This window comes from Pseudopodoces humilis, chromosome 9 (assembly GCF_049639895.1).
Source record: "Pseudopodoces humilis isolate 2021_Gansu_Grassland_sample_001 chromosome 9, ASM4963989v1, whole genome shotgun sequence".
NCBI lineage: Eukaryota > Metazoa > Chordata > Aves > Passeriformes > Paridae > Pseudopodoces > Pseudopodoces humilis.
The window spans coordinates 12,403,581-12,420,335 of record NC_142208.1 but is presented as its reverse complement, the minus strand read 5'-3'; the positions used below and the strand labels follow the sequence as shown (position 1 = coordinate 12,420,335).

Sequence of the window (16,755 nt, the reverse complement as noted above, 5' to 3'; positions counted from 1 at the left end):
GATAATTCTATTAATTAGGGATCTCTCAATCTCAAAAACACTAAACTGGGGAGGGGGATTATCTGAATACAAACTGCACAGCTTGAGCCTTTTAATTTTTTGCTAAATAAAACAACCTTTGATATTGAAAGGAGCTGTAGAGAATTGAACTATCTACACCCGTATCCAGATAAACAAAAATCACACTCCCAAAAGGCAGAAAAGAGCTCAATACTCCCCTGTATCCCCATGAAAAAGACCGTTTGTTTTGAATATTGATTGCAGATGAGTTTTTAATATACTGAGTATGGCTGCTGGTGGATAGGGCAAGGTGTGCATAATCACTGTTGGCTGTAAAAAAAAAAAAAAAAAGACGGAGAAACCACCTATTTGAGGTTGTCATTTTCTATGTTTAAAGTGTATTCTTGAGTAGTGTTGTCCTGTATTTCTGTACCTGAGTTTTCTGGCAGCCGATGGTGGATGGGGATCTGAAGTAGAGGCCTTTGCATAGGAGGCGAGACAGGCTTATGGTTGGGCTTACTCACAGAGCTTGCTCAGGGTTTAGAGTAATAAAGGCTCTATCAGTGTATAAAAGCAAATGGCTCTTGCTGATGTGCAGGTCTTATGAGTGAGCTAACAAATTTAGGTCTAGTAGCAGTGTACCTGTGCACTGAGTAACACACAGAGACCAGCTTTGTCTCCCCTTGGTTATGCTCTGTCAAGGGTGTCTGACCAGGAATCCTATTTACATTCTTAAGAGAGGTGATTAGTTTTCATTTGGGAGCTGAACGCCCTTTGCCCCACATGCAGGAGCACAGTAATTCCGCTCCCAGGTTGTTTAAGTTGAAGGACATGTAATCTCTGCCAGTTCTCTCTGCCCTTTCTCTGATCGGGTCCCATTCTTCCCTTCTCCCCTCTTTGTCCCCCTTCTGCACAACAGTGCATTTCCATTACACATGAGTGCAGACATGTCTGGATGAGCATTAAGAGGGACAACAGATAGTCTGAATTGTCTGGCAGAATCTGCCAAAGCACCTGGCCACCAAATCCCATCTCAAGGGTCAGAGTGAGATACACAGCAAGAGTTAGAAAAGTCCTGTAGGCATGGAGAAGTGGGTCAGTTCCTTCACCAGCCAATATCAATCGGGTTAACTCCAAAGGAATTATGTTTTCTTCATTATAGTTTTGAGCATAGTTATTTTTATATATAAATTTTGATAGGTACTTTTCTGTTTTACTTATTAAATTTTTAGATTTTACAAACGTATGAGAATTTTAATTTCCATTGTTGTCAAGAAAGGCTTGAAAACCTGCATGCTTGCAGCTGAAAATAGCAAGCAGGTCATGTGACCTTCAGGGTCATACACAGGCATTTCAAATGCCACCACCTGTAATGAAATTTATGTCATGCTGCCTCATCATTTGGAAGAGTTGGACTGGGTTTTATATACCTCAAAATTCTGGACCTTCTGGAAAGTTTTGAGAGCATTCAGATGAACCTGTAGTCTAAACTTGGCTGAAGTCTCAGAATTACCTCAAGAGTAAATATGTACAGTATCAGAACACTAAAAATCTGTGTTTCCTTTTGGCACCTTTCTTTGTATGCATTATGTTTTATGTAGAATAATGAGGAATATTAATAAAATATATATATCTGGCTTGCAATAATTGAAAGTACAGGTTTGCTTTTTAAAATGGAGCGTGTTGTGATGCAGGAGTATTTATGCTGTGAACTTAACTGTGTCATCCTCTTATATTGATGATACAGCTCCACCTTTGGGAGAAGTTTCACAGTGCGTTTAATCCAAAGCTGCTGCTGAGAGCAGAGTCCTGATACCTTCCCAGGCCTACCTTTTGTTTGCTGCCACTTTCTTTGAGTCAGGTCTGATGACTGTGTGGTCAAAGAAGGGATCTCAGCGTGAGCGATGACTGAAAGTCAGCATTTGGGACGTTGGATCACAGTCAGAACAGTCAGAACAGCAAGCATGGTGTGAGGTGCTGAAAGTGCTGGAAGTACATGTTTGGGCAAAAAAGCTCACAGAGACAGCCTGCCATAAGACTAAGCATTCCCAACAAAATGTATATTAAGATTTAGGTCAGCTTCAGACTAGTGTTGGTACGCAAGAAGGATGTGCTGCAACACGTGCCCATTCCCGTGGGCTCTTGCAGGGCCCCTCTGGAGTGGTTCGCACTGCTGCTGTCTCCTCTGCTAGTGCTAAGGTTCAAGGACCTGCTCTGCCTGCCTTCCTGGAGGGCCAGTGCAGCTCAAATTGTTAGTGTAGAACGGAGGTACTTTACCAGGAAGGCAGGCATGTGTCCTCTTGTGCGGTGCAGGGGAGCAGGCAGAAGGCACAGGGAGGCAGGAGCCTGCACGGCTGGCAGCCCCAGTGCTTGGGGAAGAGCAGCCCAGACTTTCAGTCCTGCAGGAGAACAGCTGCCTCCTGGATTCACTTCCCACAACTGGTGGACCAGAACGTTTGCCAAGCATGCAGCCTTGCCACGTGGTGTGTAGGAAGGGGTTAACTTCAGAGCGAAGAAAAAGCTACCTACATCTCTCTGTGTTTTCTTTTTCTGTGCTCTGAAAAGCTCCCTGTGTTGCCAGTGTTTTGTGTTGCTGATGTAAAATTCCCAGACTCGTTGATTAGTGAAGCTAGACAGTAGACAGGGTCCAAGTGGCTAACCATGTGAGAAATTCAGTTACTGTAGGCTACTGTTAATTAACCTAGAATCTACAACATGGCATAATGTCTGCGTGATAAGTTATATTATCTTCAGCAGTTCAATTAAATCAAGGAGTGAGACACAGAGCAGACGTAACTCGACAAAACAAACAGACAACTTGAGTCAGCCTTCATAATTTGCTGCGACATCACGTAAATAAATGCAATAACTTGTTTAGCATAGTTAAGCAGTTTGCTGCTCAAATACTTATTTGCATGACATCTCATTTTGAATAGGTTAAGTTGTGGCAAATTAGGTCTGTGCCTTCAGTCTGATGTATTCCACAGAAAAGACAAAAAAAGCCCTCTACCAGAGATGTCATTTGTAAATTGAAATTCAACATTTGTTTTCTATAGCAGCAAACTGGAACATATGGATTTTGTGTTTAAATGATTCACTTTCCATACCATTGCTGTCACGTAGCATTTCTTGGTGTGAGATAATATTAAACCTCTGTAATTGTTCTTAATTTTGACTGATATTCTTGTGTTGCTTACTAGACTGTTCTGTCTAAGGTATACAAGTGTACAAATGGGTTGCAGAACTTTATATTTAGAGAGGATAAGGCAATTGTTTGTTCTTGCCATGTTTCAATGTGGGCAATTGGTTTCAGTCTCCAAAATCATATTGAGGCTTGGGTTGCAGAAAGTGGTTTTCACCCACTTTGATGTTGGTGAGATGACTGAGAGTGCTCAATTGTGCTTTAGTATCCTTCTAAATAATAGGAGCTTTATTAGATACCTATTTTTAATTCATATGGGTTTGAAATCATATGTGAAGTTTCTATTTTTTTGCCTGTTGCAGATTTTTTAATGTATATCAAGACTTTCTGATCACTGTGTGATTGGAAGGGAGTAACAATTTGAAGTGGTGGCTGTATTTTGAAATGTTGGGACCAAAAGTTGCCCCGTGTCGGCTGTTACATGTAATTCTAAATGCAGTTGTTGTTGTCCTCGCTCCAGGAAGTGAGCAGTAAACCATGGAATGGACACACAGACAGTTGCTGTGGAATCTGGTGAACTTGGGTCCTACTGTACCTGCATCCCCTGCCTGTATGTCCATACAAATTTACAAAGATGGTAAATAGAGCGTTTAAGCCAGAGGTGGTCATGAGCAGCAGTAGATGTTCCCATCTTCCCTGGAATCCAGCCCAAATGTCAGCAGTCCTCAGAAAAGGGCTTTGCTGTTACAGTTCACTCATCTTGGAGATAGTAAAATGGAGAAAAAAGTATTTTGCTGTTGTCTCTATTGCTCTACACCAGAATGTTAATTGAAGAGCTACATAGAACAAAAGATTCTGACTCTGAAACTCAGACTCTTCCCCATAAAACATCACCTGGTGATTCCTGCAGTAATGGTATGCTCTCGTGCATCAAGTATTTCTTTGATTTCTGTGATTCCTGTTCAGGCTTAAGCGAATATTAGATTTGGGGTGTTATAAATGATTAGACGGAAAATTGTCTAAATTTTTTCAATTATCGAAATTGTCATGTTTTTCTAATAGTCTTCCAAAAAGCAAATGATACTGAAAGCAATCTGGTAAATAACTGTTTCGTTCAGTTCATTGGCTTTGTTCATTTTTGCTTCAGATTTTATTCATACAATCCTCTCCACTTGCTGAAAACATGATTGCTTGCAAGCATTGGTGCTGTTAGGTGGCCCTTCATTAGCAGCTTTGAAGATACACCAGGACTTGTCGTAACCAGATCTGGTTCATTGTCCCTTTTTTCTAAACCAGCTACTAATGAGGTGGATTTTTTTCCCCTTGTTTACAAGAGGCACAATTTCAGAAGAGACTCTTCAGACACTGCCTTGCTTCTTCAAAATGCTGCCAATAATTTCAGCTGAAGAGGACAGAGCCATGCATGGAAAATGCTTCACAACAAAGCTGATGGATGGATCTGGCATAAGCTTTGTTTTGTACTTCTGTTCTTGGATCAAGAACTGAGAATATCTCTTTAATTTCCTGTTCGATGAATACAGTAGATGTAATATTCTTCTCAGGCAGGCTTTTTGTTGTGAGGATGTGAATGACATTGGGGCTTTTTGCTCCACATACAGTGTTTAAGTAGTCAATAAATAAAAATCACAGTAGGCATTAGGAATGTTTTCTTATGTAACTGAGGGAAGGAATTGCACCTGCCTTCAGGCTTTGGTTCATGCTGGATCTTCTGGTTTTTTTCCACAAAAGTAGCCTTGGCCTTTGTAATGCAAAAAAGAAAAACTGGAGGAGAACCTGAGTTTAAAATTATTTACAAAGTCAGAAAGCTGTGAGAAATATGTCCCAGACAGAACTGTGTGTGACATTGCAGGAAGTTTCCTCTTGAGACCAGTTTTTATATCATCCCATAAACTACTCAAATCCACTCCACAGAGGCAGGACACACTGGTATTCTGACTTCTTCCTGTGTTTTGTTTGGAGTTTTTTAGTCTATGATGGAACTAATTGAATTGCTTATCTTGCCCAGTAAGTTTCTAAACAAGTTTTAGTTAGACAGTTGCATTTAAGAAGTCAGGATTTCAGTATCCCCTCTGTATTTAAGTGGGTTCTGATAGTGTCCTTCAGGGTCAGTCCTGATGCAGTGAAATAACTTGCTGGAGGGTTGCAGAACAAACAGTTAAAACCAAGTCATTGGGGTCACCCCTGCTTTGGCACAGGCAATTAGAAGGAGCTTTTCCTCCCTTGGAAAGTGGAAGTTTAATACATGTTGAAACTTTAATCTAAGGAAAAAAAATACTGCTTTTTGATGGTGTTATGGTAAGTAGAAATTACCCTTATGTGGTGCTAAACTGAAAATTAGCCTATGGATGAGGGTGTGCCCAGCTTTTTATCTGTTAGCCTGTATCTATAGAAATTATTCTCATTCAGGTATAGTGTCTGTTTCTCAATGGGGAAATTTCTTTTAGTAGAAGATGTCAGCTTTAGTAGAAGATGGGTGTAGCTGGCAAGCAGCAACACTGGTGAGAGTAAATATAAGGTAGCTCTTTGGGCTTTTGATTAATGAATCTCAATTCATTTTCCTTCCCACAAGGAGGGAAGAGTTGCTAAAAACTGTTTCACATACAGAATTGCATAGCTTTCAGTGAATTCTTCTTTATGTTGTTTCTGTGTGGAAGGGGTTTTCGTTTTTTTTCCCTTCTGAGAGATGTGACCTAAGTCCTGTCAGTATTCAGTATGGTGTGATTTGTTCACCAGCTCATATGCCTCTCTTGCCTTCTGGAAATAGTATATTTGATATTAGCAGAGCTTACGTGTGCTATTGTAGAGGAGTTTGAAGCAACTTCTGTTACCCCTGCAGATCAAAGTGGCCTCTGGAAGGAGCAGTATTCACTGAGAGATTTGGTGTCAGGCAGTCACTTCTCTTGAGGTTTAAGTGAAGCATTCAAAAAGGCTTCCTTTTCCCTTTTACTTGGAAGATTCATAACCCAAACTGCTGGTTCTGTTCGTGGGTTTGTTTTTTGTTTTTCTTACATGAAGCCTTAAAATATGGCTTTTACATGTACTTACATGGATTCTTGCCTTAAATCTGTGTACACAATCGTTTTACTCCTCCAACAAGTAGACAATCGGCCATCAAAGAGATGAAATTCTGAAATGCAGCCTAGGTACAGCTCTCACTGGTTGGTAGTGGGAGCTGTACCCATGTTGATAGAGCTTTGCACAATGCCTGTCTGCTTTTTCAAATTCTGTTATTGTTTTAAAAATCCATGCCCTGCATGTCAGTCATCTCTTGTTAAAACAAGGCCTCTGACCAAGAGCATTCATTGAATAAGAATTATTTAATGTAACATGATCCAAAAGCTCACAGACTGGGAACTCCTGAAAACCTGGCATGGGAGGATTTTTTTTTTCCCTTCATTTGTCATGAAGTTAATATATGCAGCTACTCAGGCATGAGGGGATGAAGGGAGAAAAAATAGGTTGTGAACATTATAGTTCATCCAGATGCTTAGAAATGAGCAGTCACATTTTCCCAAGTTATGCAACTGATTTAAAAGTAATGATATATTTTAAAAATTATGCCCCTGAGATTTGTGCCTCCCGGATAAAACACTCATATCATTTTCATACTTTTCTCAGCAATTCCAAGAATTATAAAACTGCTACATAAAAAACCCCAACAATTCCTAAATACTCTCTCTTCTTGTTGTTTCTGGAGTTTTCACTGAAACTTCTACCATCACCTGGAGAATTTAGTATCAATATTGCTGATGTAAATTGAATTTCGTCTTTCCTGTTCCATCCCTCTGCTCCAGCTAAAATGCTGGAATACTTTGGCAATGTAGACAGTGAGGGATGATAGTGTGAACAATGGTATTAGGTAAGTTTACTAATTGCTTCTAAAATCGGGACTTCTGATTGTTCAGTATAAAGGCAGAAGTTAATGTGGTAAGTCAAAAAAATAATCCATTGCCCATGCAAATTTCAAAACAAATCCAGATTTTGTTTTTCCCTCTCAAAATCCTGCCACCCTCTTCAGGAGAGGTGGGGTTCCACTCTGAAATGTCTGCACTCCTTCTGTGCATGTGAAGTCATTTTCAGTTAAGAAATAACCTTCCATTTTTCATGATCCTGAAGCTGATCACCCTAATTGCTCATGGTGATGTCACGAGCAACAGAAGCCAAGGTTCCTAGAAAGGATTGGTATAGTGAGTGTGCTTCTCCCCATCACTGGCATTTTCTGAGTCTGTCACATTTGCCACATTGGCCAGCAGCAAAGATTGAAATCTTGATTATTGGAAAGTGCTGTGCTGGCATGTCCCAACAGTGGGGCATATGCACACTTCAAAGACATTGAACCTGAGACTAAAATTTCCCTTAATTTGGGCTCAGACAGTTTTGATTTCCATATAGAATCCATTATGATTTGCAGGTGGGAGAGGTGGTGTTGTGGAAGAAAGAGTTTAGGGAGCTCTGGTATTTCAGCTACAGCTTGTCTCTAACTAATGAAGTCATGTCAGAAAACAGTGTAAGTATTAAGAAGAACATAGTAGGATTTTCTGCATCCACTGTGCAGTTTAAAGTCTTGCTTTTGAATTACATGCCACACTTTGCAATAATATGATGTAGAAAGGGATATCTCAGCCCTTGTGTATGTTATTTACCATGTTGCTTTGCCTTCCCTTTCCAGCACTTACAGAACCCAGCAAACTTCCATAATGCAGCGACAGAGCTCCTGGACTGGTGTGGAGACCCCAGAGCCTTCCAGAGACCGTTTGAGCAGAGCCTGATGGGTTGTTTGACGGTATGTCCATCCTACTGTGACAGTGGCTCCAGTTGTGTTTTATACTGTGTTCACTCTCTTGTGGCCAAGGGAACTTGATTTTCAGAATCTGCATTTTTAGGGAATTTTTGTCATTTTACCTTAAATACGTAAAGCCAGATCCTAAGACCTGTTTATGACTCCATTGCTTAACAGGAAGCAAAATGGAAGACAAGAAGTTAGAGCATAAGAGGGCTAAATATTTTTAGTTAGATTACTTACAGATGCACAGGCTAGATGATTTGTTATACACATACAGTTTGAAATTGCTAAGTGAGCCATGTTCTTACAGAGTAATGAACTTTCCAGGTATTTGTTTTCCCTTGGCATTTTTGGTAGGGCTGAAGGACTGCTTGCCTTTTATTCTGAGTATGCTATGCTTCCAGCCAAACAGTGTTTCTGACATGCCTGTTCAGCTTACTTTGTTACATGTACTGACTGCAGGTCTAATCCTGATCTACTAATTCCAACAGTTCTGTTGATTTCAGTGCTTTTCTTACCATTCACTTTTCATTAAGACCACTGTAGTTCCTAAGGTGACCTCATTATAATGCATTAAAATACATATTTGTCTGTGCATTTTTTCTTTTGAAAATTTTATTTTGCAGCAGCAGCAGTCCAGAACTGTTATGTGGAGTCAAGAAGGTATATGAATTAAATTCTGACTGAGCAGGAGGGTTAAAAGCCTCACTGCAATTTGCCAAGCAAGTTGATAGTAAATAGTCTAAATAAATAGTCACAAAAGAAACAGAAATTCTGAAATTATTAATGAAGAGACTGTCTTTTTTATTTGTTGTGGGGCAGAAATGCATGGATTCTTTTCATGCACTGTGTGGCTGGTATATATAAAACAGACATTAAGACTGAGATTTAGTTGCCAGAATTCCAAATGTTAAGGAATGGCTCCATCTTAGTGTGCTCCAGTGTATAGCATCCCCCAGATTTGTATGTCAAAAGGTAGAATAAATCCAATTATAATAGCAGATGCATATAAACTTCCAGTTAGAGAAAAAAATAAATAAAGGATGTTAAATTTTTAAAGTCCAAAGATAGAATATTTAGCAATTCTGTTTGAAGTAAAAGTTATTGGTAGTATCAATTATGAAAAAATGCACATAATGTCCGATGTCACCACAACTATATTTTATTTATACTTTTTTAAAACTTTGCTAGCATTTTTCAGGGTAGCTTTTGGGAAAGGAGTCATTCACCTCAAGTATGATTGGGCAGTCTATGCACAGTATTTCTCTGCAGCCCCTGTTAGAACATTGTGAGTCTGACCTGCGCCTTCCTTGCTGTTTAAATCTTTCCTTTCTGCATGAGCAGATCTTCAGCCCTGCCCAAGTGGAGGGTCAAAATAAGGTCTGACTGCTAGTGATTCATTCTCCTCACAGAGTGTACAGAAAGTGGGCAGGAAATGTTCCATGAAAACTGGTGAGGTAAAACACAATACATGGTTTTCAGTATGTTGAAATGAAAATACTGTTTTTCTTCTGACAAGAATGAAAGAAAAAAAACAACCTTACTATCTAGGTGCTGTTAATATTTGAGCCACATGTGTTGCTTTGCTTCACAGTTCTCCCTGAAATCTGAACAGGGTGGCATGTCCCCCTTTCCCAAGCTTGTTGTGGGAGAACTCTCTGCAGTGTAGGACTGACTGGCAGCAGCATCTTTATCACATGTTGTAATCTCATTATATTCCTGACAAGGAAATAACACAGGAACTTAACCAGGTGGCTTGTTCTATGTTTGATAGATACACAGGATTTGCAGAATGCATATAAACTGCAATGAATATGCTTCTTGTTCTTAATTTTAAAATCCCTCTAAGAAAGATATTCTTTAATTTCTCACTGTGCACATCCCTCTTCCTGCTTCCTATTAAAGAGACTTAACAGCATGGTTGTATCCCAAGAGGTTTGTACTTCCTGTGTCTTCTTAATGCATTAGCAATACAGTGGGCAAGGTCTCTTCTTTTTTTATTTTTCTCCTTATATATTTTTTTTCTATTTGAGCTTACTCATACATAATTCCTGTCTAATTAATATGTTCTGATTCATAATTTAGCAAACGTGGATTTTGAGACTTGTCATTTCCTTACAGGAAAAGAGGTTTATCTACTTTTATTTAACAAACATGATAGAACTTCAGTCTGTTTTCAGAGAAATTATTCAGAAAGTTGCAAATAAGTGAAAGCTAGCTGAAATACTGGAATATCATGAGTAAATTTAACATCAGTTTGCATAGCTGCAAATGTTCTGTACTATCAGGAGCCTATTTTTCTTAATGCTAACAAGGTTTACCAGTGTCCTTCTTTGTGAGGATTAGGCTAAAAGAAAAATGAAAAATCAGTATGAAAGTCTATTCAACCACTGGAACAGGATTAGTGTTTTATTTTGCCAGCCTTTAAAATGACCTTCAAAATCAAATTCCCTTAAAATTTCCATATTTTTGGATATATATTTTAAAGCAAGTAATCCTCAAATGTACATCATTACAACATTTGAGCTGTGTGGTTCTTTAAGGCATTTAATTTGGAAATTCTACAAATATTGAAAATGCTTGCTTGCTCATAAAGCTTCCCCTCTGTAGTATTGAATTTTTTTTTTATTATTTTTTTTTTATTTTTATGACATTCTCTTCTGTTAACTGTAACCATGGAAAAAGTGGTATGCTATACTGTTCTGGAAGCATCAAGGGGTATGAAATGACCGTGTCCTCTGAGCAGTATCACAATATACACTAATCCAAATTTAAACTTATTAGGATGTCATGAGTGCAGAAGGGCAGGATCTCAGAAATGTGCAAACCATTCACTGACACACTGCAAACTTGAAATGCAGCAGATGTACTGACAGCATCAAAACAGATCTGTTGTGGTATGAATAGCCAGCTTAATAGATTATCACAGATAGGTATAACAGATTCCTTGCATCGTTTAAGTCTTATGTATAGGCTTTTGTAAAAATTAACCAATTAGCTTTAATCCTATTAATAACGGACAAATATGCTCACAGTCTGGAAATATGGCTTTAATTTAAGAAGTGTTTCTTAGATATAGTTCTGTTTACCAATTTTGTGTTGGGACTGTCAGTAATGTCTGGTAACTTTTTAACCACCTGAATGTTTTTATTCCTGCTGCCTTAGAATAGGTGCAGAATAATGATCTTAGAAATATTCTGCCTGGGCAATAGCAGAAGAGCTTCCAGCTTCAATTCTGGAATTACTTGCTTTATAATAATATACAGAATATATAAATATATATATACAGAGAATAGGCTGTTGTGGAGGGTTTTCTTAAATTACAACACCAGTACTTAGAGAAATCTTGCTGGCTTGAAAATTTCATGAGTTCGCTGGACAGCAGTTGTTGAACAACAACATGTGTAGCATGTTTCCTTGGTGGTTTTGTTTTTTTTTTTGAGATTAATCTGTGCACAGTATACATACTGGCTATTTGCAATAGATAATTTTTCCATATCAGCAGTACTTTGTAATCCTAGAGTTACATATGCTACTGTGGGCTCCAGTATGCACATTGTATGCAGCATAATAGGAATGTTTTTCTTATCTCAAGAGGAAACTCCGGATTTGATGCAACAGCTAAATTTTGCCAGAGAAGTACCTAATAAGGTATGTAAACTTCATATCAGTAGTCAAATACTTCGCATTTGTTAAGTAAGATACTTTAAATAATTACTCATTAATCATTAAATGATTAATCATTTCCTTTTGTAATAAAGAAATTAAGCTAATGCTGTCAAGGCCCACAAATAAAATTGGGGTATTTCTGTGCAGTGCAAACAGTCAAAGTGAAAAGGATACATAGATAAACCAATGGCTTGTGCTATAAATAGAAAATATTTTTTCATTAACTAAGCCCCAAAAGCTGTGCCTCTTTTGACTAAAATGGGATTCATGTGCATTGTGTTGTTATGTTCAAACAGTTCTGACAGACACTAATTCTGGAGCTTAACTCTTTGTGCTTACCCATTACAGAAAATCACTGAAGTGAGTGGGTAATAAAAATTTATAACGAATACTCATTTTAACAGATAAATAATAAGTTAGGGATAAAAGGGTAAGCTTTGAATCTGTTTTATTTCTTGCAGGCTACAGGCTGTGGAAAGTTTCCCTTAAACAACTTTTACAAAACTCATGCAAACAAATGATTTTTCTCAGAGACAATAAAATTTCTTCAAACTTGCCAAGAAAAGCTAGGTGTTATTTTTCAACAGTAGTTATTTTTGAATCAAATAGACAATCTGTAGGCCAGAAACTGAATTATAATTGGAAGCATTAATTCTATAAATTACTGAAATGGCAATGGTTATGGTATTCTTTTGCATATCATTCTACTTCTTCCATAGTGTTATGGGGAGCTGATGAAAACAGCCTCCACTTTCCCCAAACTAGACATAGCTGTGTTTTTATTAGGATTAAAAAAATTTCTTACTCTAGCACTAGATTATGTTATGGCAAGGCTGATAATCTTGATAAATTTAAGAATATAATTCTCTAAAAATGTACTATATATGGCGTTACCTTACCTGAAATAAACAGCTTCAGTTACTACACAGCATTTTAAAAAAACAACCCTAATTTGGCCAAATCCGACACCAGTCCAAGCAAAGAAATCAAAGTACTTGAATCACTCACAGGTTAACTTTTCTCCTAACCATTTCCCAATCCATGTGGATACTAAAAGTCACATTAAACAGTAATGTTGAGCAAAAAGTTACACAGTAATTGAATTATATCTCTGTGTATGGGAGGCAAAAGCAAGATATTGGTCAAAAGCTTTTCAGGAAAGAATGCTTCAGAGTAGACTGCAATGCAAATTACTTTCAGACAGCATTTAGCTCAGGTTGTTTCGTTCATTTCTGCCTCTTAGGTCCACTCATCCCATAGGTCTGCTCTTGCCCACCAGTTTAACATATAAACGATCTTATTGAAGGCTTTGGATAATGTTTGTGTTGGTGCTGCAGGAGAAATGGAAATTAGGAGACAGCTGAGAGCAAAATGGACAGGTTTACAGACTAGTCTTCAGCAAAGGACCATAAAGTCACTGCCTTGTTCTCTTGCTGTGCTTCAGCTTTACAAGGCACCAAGTTTATCATTCTTTAGGGCTCTTCAGTGTGTCTGATCAAGAAATAAAAGAGTGAGAGAAGCAAAGCTGTGTGCAGTTACTCTGTAGCTGTACCTAGGGGCTCTGTCTAAGAAAATTAAAATCCATCACTACAATGGTTTTGGACAGTAGGAGGATTTTAGGTAACTGGGGTGTGCTTACTTGAGCTGACTCCTCAACAAATCACTGAATGAAAGAGAGTTTCTGTAGTGAAAGTTGTTATCTCTAACCACTGTGGTTGGGATCTGAGTCTCTCTTTGCATCCAAAAAATGCAGACTTCCTATCCCAGATCATCCACAAAAAACTATGCTGAAATAGTCATTGAAATAGTAATTAAAAGTGCCTTCTCCCCAAATCTTAATGGTCTAGATTTTCCTCTCCAAATACTGGGTCTACCTCAGTCATCAGATGTGGGAAACTTGCCCATGTTTGTGAAACAGATATTTCTTTTTAATTTAAAACAAGCAAACAGACAGAACACAAAGCTGTAGTCCTAGCTGTACTTCATCTAAAGCTTACAGATTTCATTTTTTTGTTCTGCTTGTAGTTCTTACTACATCTCTGTGCTGCTGATGAGAGTTGTTGAAATAACAAGCATCAATGATAAACTGATGGAAGTATCTGCTAAAAGTTCATGATACTGATACAATAGTACAGTAATCTTTCGATTTGCATATCTCTTCAGAAAATCCTGGAATTGAGACTGTTGAGATGATTTTAGATCATTTTAAGGAGAAAAAAAAACCCTAACTGGTCTCAGTTTCATAATACAGGAATCTATTTTAGCTTGTCTGGTATGTTATGAAGAGCATAATTGGTTAAAAAAAAAAGACATACATGTTAAAAAAGAAAAAAATACAAAAATGGCATATCCGAATAATGTGAGGTTTCCACAACAGGATGCTTCAGACTGCAAATGCAGCTGCTGCTGCATCGACTTCATGCTTGCCTGGATTCATTCTGTTTAATGTAGAAAAGTCCACAATCAAAAATCAACCTGCAACATTCCAAAAATCAGATTTCTAATCAAATTAGGATTTGAATGTGCTTAATTAGATGGAAGAGTTGGTTCAGCATATCTATACCCAGAAAACAGGAGGTTGCAGCTGCCCCGTGAGAGCCCTAGAAATGTTCCATTTACTCTTTGTATCCAAGACTTCCAGAGCAGAAGGTTCACGTGGAGGAAATTCTGCTCCCATGATCCTGTCCCTGAATCTGTTGAGCACGCAGCTCGGTGTTGGCAGAGCTGCAGGGCTGTGTACGTGCTGTACTGCCAGGCTGCAGCCAGCACACACAGCACACTCTGCTTCACAGCAGCTCTGAGCGCTACCACAGCTCAGTGGTACTGCTTGGCCTTCCACTCCGTGCTCTCCCAAAGCCCTTTGCACCTAAACTTTGTTAGTCTTGCTATGGGTTATGTAAAACTCTTGGAGATCCGCTGCTCTCCGAAGTGAAGTGCTTTTTGGAATCTGGTGTATGTTTCATGCAAATCACTGTTCAGAGTGTGCCAGGACTCAGGTGGCAACAGTATTGCAGTGACCCTGTGATCAGCTGGTTTAATTACAGCACAATCCCTGCTTCTTTTCCTCTGGGACAATTTTCAGGGGAGAGGGTTGGGTGTAGTCACCTGCTCTTGGATGTTTGTGGTTGTTAGAGACGTGCAGAGAGGAAGAGGATGTGAAGGGGGAGATACTCTTATTCTGCATGATTTACGTCACTGTTGCAGGAAGTGTCAAGAAGTACGTGGCAGGCATATTTACTTTGAAAGTATGGCCCTTATCCAGTTTATGGAGTGGGAAATAATTTTTAAGAAAACTCTAATTTGAATACAAGCATTCTGTAAAGTCTCTTACATTTGCAGAACCTACTTAATGTCTGTTTTCCAGCATCAAAGGCAAGAAACTACTTAACGATATATATAACTTCCCTGAGTTGCTTTGATTGTCTCTATTGTTGAGGCAGCCCTTCTACAACTGAGGGTAAGAGTCTCATCAGATCAGGACTTCAGATCACAGATTTCTTCCTCCTTTTCCTACCTTTTTTTTTTCTTTCCCCCCCTCCCTGTTTGAGGCAGATCACTATTCATGTTGCAAAATTCCTCAATTTGCTTCCTGTTTATCTGATCTTTGTGTGTTACTGAGGGGGAAAAATTACCATCTACATTGCAGAATTCTAATTACAAAATTTCTGCTGTAGTCTTCAAACTGCATTCAGATAATTTCAAGTATGCACAAGTGGCTGAACACGGAGCCGTCTGAACTAGCAATCAGCTGGCATTTTTAGTTTTGAGCAACCAGCAAATTGAATTGGTAAAATTCATTCTGATGCCAGCAGGGGGGAGTGCTCTTGACTGCTGCTAGTTAAGAGTTTCATTGAAAGTGCAACATAATGGGAAGGGAGTTTAGAAATAAGCAGTCATGTAGCTCTCTTGATTAACAGGGTTGTTAGGTTGAGAGCTACATTGTTCCAGTACTTCGTGGGGTGATGACGAACAGCACAGGGAGTGAAGCTCCGAGGTGAAGCTCCTTAGCCTTGCAAAAGGTGCGGGGGGAGGAGTATTGCAGGTAAATCCAGCAAAGAAAAGATGCTGGTAGCTATATTTGTCGGCTTTTCACGTAATTAAAACCTCACTCTCATCATTTTCTTCTCACTGGCAATGACCCTGAGAGTTCAGACATCTGGAGCTCTGCAGAGCTGAGTCACAGACAGTGAATGCAATGTCTCCTTTTTGAATGCTGCTTATCTGAATTACTCAGATTAAAGATTTCAGAGGTTTGGAGTGATCAGATTTTCTTACTGGCAGTTGATTTTATAATAATGTTTATTTGCAGATAGGGCATATGTTCCTTTAAAGACACCTTAAAATAGCTGTTAGTGCCATATCAAAATCTAAATAAAAGCTAGGTGTTGCAAGTGTGTGTAGGAAATAGGCTAGCTTTTATAAAGTCTAGCTGTTTGGAATGTTACTGTCAAATAACACAGAGAAATATTACGTGTTGAACCTTGAGCTGGCCTTTCTCACCCATGATACAGGACGATGATCTCAATTTATGACTGTGGTAAGTGGCAACTATGTCTGTTTGGTTTTGGTTTTTTTAATGCACTACTTTTCCATGGAATGCTATAGTACGTATGGTTAAGTCAAATAATATAAGTTCTTCACACATTCAGCACTGCAGAATGAAGTCATGGTTGAACACGTGGTGCCAGCTACACGTTGTCTGAATTTTTGCTGATTTGAATTTGTACTTAGAGAAAGTATGTTTGCAAATGGTATCGTAATCACTTAGCAGTAACATTTAACGGGTTATTGAAATTGTTGCTTTAGTCCCACCTGATTTGTGCTGGTACCTGAATAAGACTGAAATCACAGGAGGTTTCTAATGTGCTAGAATTCCTGGGGCGGGGTTCAGACTGAGCTGGATGGCTCCAGTCGGCAGCAGGTGTCTGGAATCACTGATACTGGCTTGGGACAGACCTAAGGGACCATGCTGCCTACTCTTTTTCTCCAAACCAGGATGTGATATAGATGCAGTTTGGTCTACTATAAGTCCCCTTACCCTCCAAAATCCAGAGAATGATAGGTAGGTCTTTCTAGTGCCTGATGACTCTTAATACCTCAAACATTTTCCCAATGAATTACATATACACTGAGTAGACGA

General features: G+C 38.8%; 1 protein-coding gene across 10 annotated transcripts in view; it reads left to right on the top strand.

Moving 5' to 3' along the window:
- Nucleotides 1-16,755, top strand: part of ZMIZ1 (zinc finger MIZ-type containing 1) — a 338,900-nt gene that overhangs the window by 192,047 nt on the left and 130,098 nt on the right. For all 10 annotated transcript variants that reach the window (XM_088059853.1, XM_014250346.2, XM_088059856.1 and 7 more), the window contains one exon: nt 7,833-7,946. In XM_088059853.1, the coding sequence (XP_087915979.1) occupies nt 7,833-7,946 (114 nt within the window). The remainder of the gene's footprint in view (nt 1-7,832; nt 7,947-16,755) is intronic.